The following is a 12,228-nucleotide window of genomic DNA, read 5'->3' on the forward strand; positions in this document are numbered from 1 at the left end:
CACACACACACACACACACACACACACACACACACACACACACACACCCTCATCCTTTGAATGATGACTTACCAATTGTAATCTCAGAAAGTAATTCCTATTACTTTTATCCAGTATACCTTTTGCAATATCACAATACTCTCTGTCTGGCTTAACATTTATCACTATCAAAAATCATTTCTGTTCATTATTTTCTAGCTACATGAAAATTCCATGAGAGCAGGTATCTTTCCTGTCTTATTTTTACTTAGTATCTTGACTGTATCTCCAGCACCTAGAGCAATGTTACATCCCACCAGCGATATATGAAGGATCCAGTTTTTCCATTTCCTCTCTAATACTTGTCTACTTTTGTGAATGTAGCCATTCTTGTGTGTTTGATCTCATTGTGGTTTTTATTTGGATTTCCCTAATGACTAATGGAAATCTGTTAATCTATTTAAAAAATCCTGTTGGGATTTTGATTGGCATTGTATTTAATTGATCTATAGATCAATTAGAAGAGAGTTGACATCTTAATTATATTGCTTTCCAATTCTTAGACATAGTATGTCTTTTATCTCATCAGTGTTTCATTGTTTTCACCATACAGAACCTGCACATGTTTTGTTAGATTTATAACTATGTATCTCATATTTATGCCTGAATGTCTAATTTTGAGGAAACTATTTGGAGCTGTACTAGCTATTCCTAGCATACAGAAGTAGGATTTTTTTCATATCTTGATCTTGCTTTTGACCTTGCAAAACTTACATAGTAGTTCTAGTTTTTTTGTAAATGGTTTAGCATATTTTACTCAGGCAGTCCGTGCCATCTTCAGATAGGGAAGATTTATTTTTTCTGTTTTTCCAATCTCTGTTTTTTTGTTTGTTCATTTCTTTTTCTTGCATAATTGTACTGCCTGGGACATCCTTGCCTGATTTGTAGTCTTAAAGTGTTAACAGCTTTATTAAGTTGTAATTCACATACCATGTTTTAACTCACCCATCTAAGATGTGCAGTTCAGTGGTTTTTAGTATTTTCACAGAGCTTTGCAAACACCACCACAGTTAATTTTAGAGCATTTTTCTCACCTCAGAAAGAACTCTTATACCCTTTAGCGGGCCCTCCCCTTTTCTTTCAACTCCCACCTCCACCCAGCTTCAGGCAGCCACAGATCTACTTTCTGTCTCTACGCACTTCCCTATCCTACACATTTCATGTAAGTGGAATACATGGTCTTTTGAGACTGGCTTCTTTCACTTGGCATAATGTTTTCAAAGATCATACATATTGAAGCATTTAGCAATATCTTAATCCGTTTATTGCTGAAGAATATGCTGCAGTATGGATATATCCCATTTATTCATTTATCAGTTGATGGACATTTCCATTGTTTCTACTTTTTGACTATTATGAATAATGATGTTATGGATATTGTGTACAAGTTTTTGTATAGATTTTCATTTTGTGTATGTTTTCATTTCTCTTGGTTGCATACATAGTAGAATTGTTTGGTCAAATCATGATACTGTGTTTAACCTCTTCAACTGCCAGACTATTATCCAAAGCAGCTGTACCATTTTTATTTCCACCAGCAGTGTGTGAGAGTTTCAATTTCTCCAAATCCTGGCTAATACTTGCTAATATTTGTCATTTTTATTGTTGTCATCCTCCTGTGTATGTTGTAGATACCTGATTTACATTACCCTGGTGGTTAATGACATGAACATTTTTTTGTGTACATATTTGGCTACAAATATGTGTTGTCTTCTTTGGAAACATGTCTATTCGGATCCAGATCCTTTGTTTAGTTTTAAACTAGTTTTAAACTAAACTAGTTTGCCTTTTTATTAACCAGTTGTAAGAGTTCCTTGTATACTCTAGGTACAGATTCCTAACTAGATATGTAATTTTCAAATATTTTCTCGCATTCTCTGGGTTTTATTTTTACTTTTTTAATGGTATATTTTCATCACAAACGTTTTTAATTTTGATTAAATCCAGCATATTATCTTGTTACTCATGCCATCATGTTGAAGAACCTAAGGTCACGAAGATTTATCCCTCTGTTTTCTAAGAGTGTTATAGTTTTAGCTCATGCATTTATGTTTACAGCCCATGTGAATTAATTTTTGTATGTGATGTGAGAAAAGGGGTCCAGCTTGATTCTTCTGCATGTGGGTATTAAGTTGTCCCAGCACCATTTGTTGAAAAGACTATACTTTCGCCCATGGAATTATCTTGGCATCCTGTCTAAAATGAAATGACCATAAAATGTCAGGGTTTATTTCTGGACTTTCAATTCTTTTTTGTTGCTATATCTGTTTTCAAGTCTGGAAGAATGAATCCTTCAACTTTGTTCTTTTTCAAGATTGTTTTTATTAGTCTGAGTGCCTTGAATTTTTGGAATAACTTGTCAGTTTCTTCAAAGAAGCCAGATTGTTTTGAGTCAGTAGATCAGTTTGGGGAGTATTGCCATCTATGTATTCTGGTCTTTGTACTGTCTTTTCCATTTTATATGATTGATCTTTAGGTTTTTCAACAATGTTTTATAGTTTTCAGAAGATAAATTTTGTAGTTCTTTTGTTAAATGTATTCCCAAGTATTTCATTCTCTTTGATGCTTCATAACTGGAATTGTTTTCTTAATTTCATCTTCAGATTGTTCATTGTTAGTATATAAAAATGCAGTTGATTTTTGCATATTTGTTTTATACTCTGCAAACTTGCTGAACTTTTTTTTTTTAAATAAATTTATTTATTATTTTTGGCCGTGTTGGGTCTTTGTTGCTGTGCGTGGGCTTTCTCTAGTTGTAGCGAGTGGGGGACTACTCTTTGTTGCAGTGCGCGGGCTTCTCATTGGGGTGACTTCTCTTGTTGTGGAGCATGGGCTGTAGAGCGCACGGGCTTCAGTAGACGCGGCACGTGGGCTCAGTAGTTGTGGCTCACGGGCTTAGATGCTCCGCAGCATGTGGGATCTTCCTGGACCAGGGCTTGAACCTGTGTCCCCTGCATTAGCAGGTGGATTCTTAACCACTGCGCCACCAGGGAAGCCCTGCTGAAGTCTTTTATTAAACTATTATAAAATCTATTACAGACGGTCCCCAACTTATGATTGTTTGACTTGAATTTTCAACTTTACAGTGGTACAAAAGTGATATGCATTAAGTAGAAACTGTACTTACAATTTTGAATTTTGATCTTTTCCCAGGCTAGCGATATATGGTAGGAAACTCTCTAGTGATGCTGGGCAGCAGCAGCAGCAAGCCACAAGCTCCCAGTCAGCCACGTGATCATGAGGGGAAACAACCAATACAGGCATACCTTTTTTTTATTGTGCTTCGAAGATATTTTGTTTTTTACAAATTTAAGGTTTGTTGCAACTCTGCGTCGAGCAAATCTGTTGGTGCCAGTTTTTCCAACAGCATTTGCTCACTTTGTGTCTCTGTGTCACATTTTGTTAATTCTTGCAATATTTTAAACCTTTTCATTATTATTTTGTGTGTGATCAGTGAGCTTTGATGTTACTGTTGCAAAAAGATTATGACTTGCTGAAGGCTCTGATGATGGTTAGCAATTTTTAGCAATAAAGTATTTCTTAACTTATTATTTTAATTGAAGTAGAGTTGATTTACAATGTATTAATTTCTGGTATACAGCAAAGTGATTCAGGTAGGGTGTGTGTGTGTGTGTGTGTGTGTGTGTGTGTGTGTATTGTTTTTCAGATTCTGTTCCATTATAGGTTATTACGAGATACTGAATATAGTTCCCTGTGCTATATAGTAGGACCTTATTTATCTATTTTTTTTTTTTTGTAGTGTGTATCTGTTAATCCCAATCTCCTAATTTATCCCCCTCTTCCCCTTTGGTAATCAAAGGGTAAGTTTGTTTTCTATGTCTGTGAGTCTATTTCTGTTTTGTAAGTAAGTTTATTTGTATCATTTTTTTAGATTCCACATATAAGTGGTATCATATGATATTTGTCTTTCTCTGTCTGGCTTACGTCACTTAGTATGATAATCTCTGGGTCCATCCATGTTGCTGCAAATGACATTATTTCATTCTTTTTTATGGCTGAGTAATATTCATATATATATATTCCTATATATGTAAGAATACATACACACCCATATATATGTATGTATATACACCACATCGTCTATCCATTCATGTGTTGATGGACATCTAGGTTGTGTTATTTTTATATTTGCAGTCTGACAGTCTGCAGTTTGATTGGATTCTTTAATCATTTATTGATACATTTAATATTGGTATTGGTGTAGTGGAATATATGTCTCCCATATTGCTATATTTTCTGTATGTTTTCATGTCTTGTTGTTTTGTTCCTCCTTTACTGCTTTCTTTTGCATCAAGTGGTGTTTTTCTACTATAACATTTTAGTTCCTTTAATGTTATTTACACTATATTCTTTTATATTATTTTTTTAGTTGTTGCACTAGGGCTTACTGTATTCTTATTAGGATTTACTTCAGATGTACTAATTTAGTTCCAGTGAGATACAGAAATTTTATTCCTGTATAGCTCTATTCCCTCTTCTCCCTTTTTGTGCTGTTATTGTTGTACATATTGCAGCTGAATATTTTATAAACCCAACAATATGTTGTTATTATTTCATATGATTTTATCTTACTTAAAGAAACTCAGAAAAGAAGGGAGAGCAAGTATATTCCCAGAATAAGGCTTATTCATTCATCATTTATTAATCTTTGGATATTTTGTTGAATTTGATTTGCTAATATTTTGTTGAGGATTTTTGCAAAAAATGAGGAAGATTGGTCTTTAAGATTTTTTTTCTTGTATACTCTTTGGTTTTGGTATCAATGTAATGTTAACTTAAAAGTGACTTACAGAATAATCCCTCCCATTCTATTTTCTGGAAGACATTGTGTCAGATTGGCACTATTTCTTTTTTAGAAATGTTTGGAAGAATTCACTAGTGAAACAATCTTGACCTGGAGGATAACTGTGTGAATTAAATTTTTTCAGCAGATTTAAGACTATTCATGTTGTGTCTTAGTTTCGGACATTAAAAGTCTGAAATCAAGGTACCAGCTGGGCCATGCTTCTTTTCGAGGCTCTGGGGAAGAATCCTTTATTGCTTTTTCTGCCTTCTGGTTGTTGTCAGCAGTCCTTGATGTTCCTTGGCTTACAGCTGCATCACTTCTATTTCTGCCTTCATTTTCACTTGGTTATCTTTCCTCTGTGTATGTCTCTATGTCTCTATTTCCTTTTTTTTTTTAAATAAATTTATTTATTTTTTGGCTGCGTTGGGTCTTCATTGCTGCATGCGGGCTTCCTCTAGTTGCGGCGAGCAGGGGCTATTCTTCGTTGTGGTGCGTGGGCTTCTCATTGTAGTGGCTTCTCGTTGCAGAGCATGGGCTCTAGGCGTGCGGGCTTCATTAGTTGTGGCGCATGGGCTCAGTAGTTGTGGTTCGCAGGCTCTAGAGTACAGGCTCAGTAGTTGTGGCACACGGGCTTAGTTGCTCCGCGGCATGTGGGATCTTCCCGGACCAGGGCTCGAACCTGTGTCCCCTGCATTGGCAGGCGGATTCTTAACCACTGCACCACCAGGGAAGTCCTCCTTTTTTCTTAGAAAGATACAGTCATCATTAGATTTGGGCCCACGCAAATTGAGTATTACCTCCTCTTAATTTGACCACATCTGCAAAGACTTTATTTCCAAATATTGTTACATTCAGAGATACCAAGGATTAGAACCTGAATATATCTTTATTGGTACACGACTCAACACACTACAGTTATTACAGTTTATAATCTTGTCACCAGGTAGTTCCCGTTCCTTGCATCAATCTATGCTGTAATTGTCATATTATATCTACATGGTTCATATACCCCTTCAGACAGTGATGTAAATTTTCCTTTAAATTATCACACATATTTTAAAGAATTTAAGAAGAAAAGAATAGGGATTGGCAAACTATGACTATCGGCTAAATACAGCGTGCCACCTGCTTTTATAAATAAAATTTTATTGGAATACAGCCACAGCTCTTAGTTTATGTATTTTCTGTGGGTTCTCTTGTGCTGTAAGTGCAGAACTGATTAATCACAACAGAGACTTTTGGGCCTGCAAAGCCTAAAGTATTTATCATCAGGCTGGCCCTTTACAGAAAAGTTTGCTGTTTCCTGGTCTAGTATACATTCCCACATATTTGCCATTTTTGTTGTTCTTCATTCAGGAAATTCTAAGCTTCATTATTTACCTTTGTCCAAAGAAACTTCCTGTTTTTAGAGCAGGTTGGCTCATGATGATTTATCTTAGTTTTCTTTCATCTGAAAATGTATTTATTTCACCTTTATTTTTTGAAGGATACTTTTGTTCCATCTACATTTCTGAGTTGACGGTTCTTTTCTTGATAGCATTTAGCTAGAGTTAAATAGTAGTAGCTACCTTCTTTAGGTGGTTCACAGACTCTCCAGTTTGTTAGTTTCTGCTTTCTATTGTTTCCTTGATATTGATACTAGCTGTTATTTGATATCTACTGTTGTGCTTATGCTGTTGTACTTATCATAGATCAGGAGGGAAGTAAAAATTTCACTTTACCCATGTCTCTCTATAAAGTGGGAAAATAGACCAAGAAGTACATGTTTCAGGAAAAGTGAGAGAAACAATATATTTTAATAACATTTGGAATATTCAGGTATTTGGGCTATTTCTATGCATTCAGTGCAAGGAATTGTGTCTTGTGCAGAGTTGTCTTTGCCCTGTCTTGCTTTGTTATAGCCAAGTCACATCAAAGTTCATTTAGCCTTGGATCCTGAGCCAGAAAACCTGGATTCTGTTTTCTCTGGCTCTGTCACTAATTAGCTGTGTGTGTGACCTTCAACACTCCCACCAGACCACAATTTCTTTATCTTTAAAACAAGAAGTTTCAACTGAATATGCTCTGAGGCCTATTCTTTTTCTTAATTTGCTGTGCTTTCTGTTATCCTCTGCAAACAACCTTATTCTTCTTGCCCTGAAATTCTGACCCAGGTGTTCTTATCCTTTTTTGGGCTATGAACCCCTTTGGCTCTCTGGTGACACATGTCGACCCTTTTTCAATATTTTAGGTGTGCAAAATTAAATATACATGCTTATGAGGACACCAGTTATATTAGAATATGGTTTTTAAAATATCAAATAAATAAATTCAGTAATGTGCATATCAACAATGTCCAGTGGTGTATAGTAATTTTTAGGCTAGTAATGAACATAAATGAAAATTTGAGATTTGAAGCAACTAAAGTGTTTTGAAAATGTCTGTAGTTTCTAATGGTAACAAAATCACAGGTAATACCACTGTGGCTTGTTGATTACTTTTTTTTTTTAACTTTTTTTTTTGTGTGTGTGGTACGTGGGCCTCTCACTGTTGTGGCCTCTCCCGTTGCGGAGCACAGGCTCCGGACGCGCAGGCTCAGTGGCCATGGCTCACGGGCCCAGCTGCTCCGCGGCATGTGGGATCTTCCCGGACCCAGGCATGAACCCGTGTCCCCTGCATCGGCAGGCGGACTCTCAACCACTGCGCCACCAGGGAAGCCCTACTTTTTTTTTTTAACACTTTTTAAAATTGGGGTATAGTCGATTTATAATATATTAGTTTCAGTTGTACAACATAGTGATTCCAAGTTTTTCTAGATTATACTTCATTTAAAGATACTCTAAAATATTGGTTATATTTCCTATGCTGTACAATATATCCTTATAGCTTATTTATTTTATACCTACTAGTTTGTACCTTTTAATTCCCTATCCTTTGCTTGTTCTTCCCTCTCCCCATAGAATTACATGGTAACCACTAGTTTCTTCTCTGTGTCTGTTTCTGTTTTGTTATATTCATTCCTTTGTTTTATTTTTAGATTCCACAATAAGTGATAACATACAGCATTTGTCTTTCTCTGTCTGACTTATTTCACTAAGCATAATACCCTCCAGGTTCATTTTTCATGTTGTCGCCAGTAGCAACATTTCATCCTTTTTTATGGTTGAGTAGTATTCTGGGGTGTGTGTGTGTGTGTGTGTGTGTGTGTGTGTGTGTGTGTGTGTGTGTGTGTGTGTACACACACCACTTGTACTTTATCCATTCATCTGTTGATGGACACTTTGGTTGCTTCCTTATCTTGGTTATTGTAAGTAATGCTGCTATAAACATGGGGGTGTGTGTATCTATTCAAATTAGTGTTTTTATTTTCTTCAGATAAATACCCAGGAATGGAATTGCTGGATCATTGGTAGTTCTGTTTTTAGTTTTCTGAGGAATATCCATACTGTTTTCCACAGTGGCTGTCCAATTTACATTCCCACCAACAGACTACAAGATTTCCCTTTTCTCCGTATCCTTTATTTGTGGTCTTTTTGATGATTATCACTTACTTTTTTTTTGAATGTTTGAATTTTATTTATTTTTTATACCTCAGGTTCTTGTTAGTTATCTATTTCATACATATTAGCGTATATATGTCAATCCCAACCTCCCAGTTCATCCCACCACCACCACCTCCGTATTACTTACATTTTTAATTAAAGATATACCAAATTTCAATTAGAGGTTAGTAGAATAAGGATGTAACTTTTTTCCATCCAAGTTCATACCCTCTGTGTTCGATCAACGAACTCTGAATTTTTTATTTTTATTTTTTTTTTTTGCCGCACCGCATGGCTTGCAGGATCTTAGTTCTCCCACCAGAGATTGAAGCTGGGCCATTGCAGTGAAAGTGCCGAGTCCTAACCACTGGACTGCCAGGGAATTCCCAACAAACTGAATATTTTTATTTATTTATTTATTTATTTTTTGCGGTACGCAGGCCTCTCACTGTTGTGGCCTCTCCCGTTGCGGAGCACAGGCTCCGGACGCGCAGGCTCAGCGGCCATGGCTCACGGGCCCAGCTGCTCCGCAGCACGCGGGATCTTCCTGGACCGGTGCACGAAGCCGTGTCCCCTGCACTGGCAGGTGGACTCTCAACCACCGCGCCACCAAGGAAGCCCAAACTGAATATTTTTAGAACATAGGTTAAAACCTCCTCTTCTTATCAATCTGGCAAGACATTTTCTTTTTTTATCAATTTATTTATTTATGGCTGCGTTGGGTCTTCGTTGCTGCACGTGGGCTTTCTCTAGTTGCGGAGAGTGGGGGCTACTCTTGGTTGCAGTGCGCGGGCTTCTCATTGCAGTAGCTTCTCTTGTTGCAGAGCTCGGGCTCTAGGTGCACGTGCTTCAGTAGTTGTGGCTTGCGGGCTCTAGAGCACAGGCTCAGTAGTTGTGGCGCACAGGCTTAGTTGCTCTGTGGCATGTGGGATCTTCCTGGACCAGGGCTCGAACCCGCGTCCCCTGCATTGGCAGGCAGATTCTTAACCACTGCACCCCCAGGGAAGTCCCAGTCTGCGAAGACATTTAATTTAGTGTCTACTGTGTGTTAGGTAAACGTAAATTGTGTTTAATAAATATTAAATACATTTCTCAATGAATGAATATTACTATTAAAGATGTGAATGTTACTGTAACTTTGTGTTATTCATTGCTTTATAACTCTGTGGAAAATAATTTGGAAACATGGTTTCTGACCCCAGGGTCTGTACAAATGGAGTTTTTATTACAGAAATAAATTCTCTTGTTCTTTGTTTCTTATGGGCATTTCTAATTGAGTCTGTATTTACTACCTGGGATATAGTAAAGTTCCTTAAATAATTTTGGTAGGAAGTTAGAAAAGAATATGATTATTAGTATCAAGGATATTTGGCTGTTTTAATACTGAATAATTGTTCCAGAATGTCTGGTAAATTTCTACTTGAAATAATTTGTCTAGCTAGTATTTCTTAAAAGGGAATACAAATACCTCTTATCAATGGCACACTACTATAGTTATTCTTAATAGGATGTATGATAAAATGGAACTTGGCTGTTATGCATATTAAGCAAATAGTACATTTTGTCTGTATTGCCTGAAATTTTTGAATTGTGGGGTTTTGTCATTATTCTTAATTCATTAGCAGTAAAACAACTAAAGGTTGTGAAGGTTCTTTATAGTTTGTGTTCTCTTATTACAGTGCTACCTGGCCGGAGTTGAGACTGAGTAGACTCATACTCCTACTTCTTTGACTCTAGGTTTACTCTAATCTTCTCTCCTGGAAACATATGTGCTAGGCTTTTTTGTAGGACTTTTTAACTGCCTCCCCTGCACCACCACCCCACCTCCCATAGAGGAAGAATATATGTTTGTTATATACAGAATCTGTCACATGCAGAGGTGTGTTGGTGACGTGTGTCCTTATTAACAAGCCTCCACTGAAGTGACATGCTCTTAAACCATTGCTTTCAATTCCTGTAGTTCCAGAGTATTCTGAGCACTTACAGCTAGTGAACTACTCTAGCTTACTCATGTACCCTAAGAATCAGCTGTTTTTATGCCGGTGTTAATACAATTTTTAGTTTAAGTATGATCTAAGCTAATGAAATATGAGTATAGAAAGAACTATTGTTTTAAGCTGTTTGTATATGCTTTGGAAAAGTGAGGTAGATGCCTTGGAAAGACTTTACATAAAATGGTTTAAAAATTACTAAAGGATTAGGCGTGGATAAGCCTAAAGGTTTGGAAGCTTTTGGTTCGACTGACTAAAATTTATTTTCTCTTGTCTCTGGAGGAATGGTCATTTGTGTGTTGGTTAATGCAACAGCTAAGTAATTGAGGCCAGAGCCAAATTCTTTTCATCTTTCTGTTCTGCCATTATTAGAGTGTGAGATTCTCCTTAAGCTAACTCTCCACAGATTTAGTTTGTTTGTTTTGGCCACATGTGCGGCTTGTGGGATCTTAGTTCCCTGACCAGGGATTGAACCCTGGGCCCTCGGCAGTGAGAGCGCAGAGTCCTAACTACTGGACCGCTAGGGAATTCCCCAAGCTAGCTCTCTTGCGGTTGAAAGATGGCTATAGTAGGTAGTTCTAAATGTGATAGTCTGATATAACAACATCTAGGGGAACAAAGGGGGCTGTCTCTCTCTCCTTTCCTAAAATCCTGCAATCAGATTTCTCCTCTCCTCTTTCTCCTAGTATCTCACTGGCCAGAGTTGGTTCAAATGCCCTTACACAAATCATTTACTGACAGGGGCATGGGGGTGGTTGGGTAGCATTATCATATTTACTTAAATCAATCAACATTTCCTCTTAAGTCATGTGGGAAAGCTTGAACCACTGAACAACTATGGCAGTCACAGGGAGAAGGACTGGACTGTTAGGGAGTCAACCAGGAGTGTCTGCTGTAGAGAGACAATTTAAAAAGTAGAAAACATGCAGAAATTCAGAAGGATGTAGAAACTGGACTTCTTTAAGGAATTTTGAAGCTTCCTTCTTACAGAATTGTATAAAGATAAGGTACATTGAATGTATTCATTTCTGTGACTGGGATAGACACAGAGACCTTGGTTGACGATAGTAATCTGGTAGCCTTAAAACTTTAACAAAACAATTTCGCTGTTCGCCTTGTGACACAGTGCCTGTTTTTTCTCTGCTTAGGGTCTAAAGCTCAGTGTGAAAGGATATTGTGGGTACTTTATTTCCTGATAGGGGTCTTTCTGAACTTTGAATCTCCAGCTGATTAATGTCTGTTACTTGTCACCCCATTGCTGATTTCCTTCTTATAGAAGAATAGTGAGACTTCTGAATAGATGTATTATTTGACAGCTGGAATTTCCAGAAATGATTTCATTTTTTTTGAAACCATAATTGATATGATATATGTATATGATACATCTATGATATTTATTACCAATTACGGTTTCATGAAGAAATATATATATCACATTTTCTTCATGAAACCATAATTGGTATGAGATATATGTGTGTGCATGTGTATATATACATATACATATATGTATGTAAAGATTGAATTCAAGTTAAGTGAACAGGAGCTCAAATTCTGGCCCTGTTACTTCCAGCTTAGTTAACTACCTCTTGACCTTGTGTTATTTCCTTACTGTTAGAGTTTGTTTTCTCATCTGTAAAAAAGGGACAGTAATATCTACCTTATAGAATTATTTTGAGGGTTGAAAGAAATTATACATGAAGTAGTGCACAGTGACTAATGCTTGGCAAATGATAGTTAATATTACATTTCTAGGAAGAAATGTTAAGATACTGGACATATTTTTAAAACCTAAGTATTGAATATATTAGAGGAACTTTTTTTACTAGAAATTTCTTGTAATAAGGAAGTTTTACTGTAATCTACTTCTTCT

The 12,228-nt window shown here is 36.7% G+C and overlaps 1 protein-coding gene across 8 annotated transcripts in view; it reads left to right on the forward strand.

Moving 5' to 3' along the window:
• CNOT2 (CCR4-NOT transcription complex subunit 2) overlaps positions 1 to 12,228 on the forward strand; it is a 112,458-nt gene that overhangs the window by 18,872 nt on the left and 81,358 nt on the right. The window contains exon 1 of one of the 8 annotated variants that reach the window (XM_027107006.1): positions 3,219 to 3,353. The exons of 4 other annotated variants lie outside the window; for them this stretch is intronic. In XM_027107006.1, the coding sequence (XP_026962807.1) occupies positions 3,277 to 3,353 (77 nt within the window). In that variant the 5' untranslated portion in view covers positions 3,219 to 3,276. Of the gene's footprint in view, positions 1 to 3,218; positions 3,354 to 12,228 lie in introns of those variants that run through there. 3 more of the 8 variants (XM_027107000.1, XM_027107001.1, XM_027107004.1) reach the window with 3 other exon arrangements.

Source organism: Aethalodelphis obliquidens, unplaced genomic scaffold (genome assembly GCF_003676395.1).
Source record: "Aethalodelphis obliquidens isolate GAN/ISIS:26980383/991018 unplaced genomic scaffold, ASM367639v1 scaffold8, whole genome shotgun sequence".
NCBI classification, from domain to species: Eukaryota; Metazoa; Chordata; class Mammalia; order Artiodactyla; family Delphinidae; genus Aethalodelphis; species Aethalodelphis obliquidens.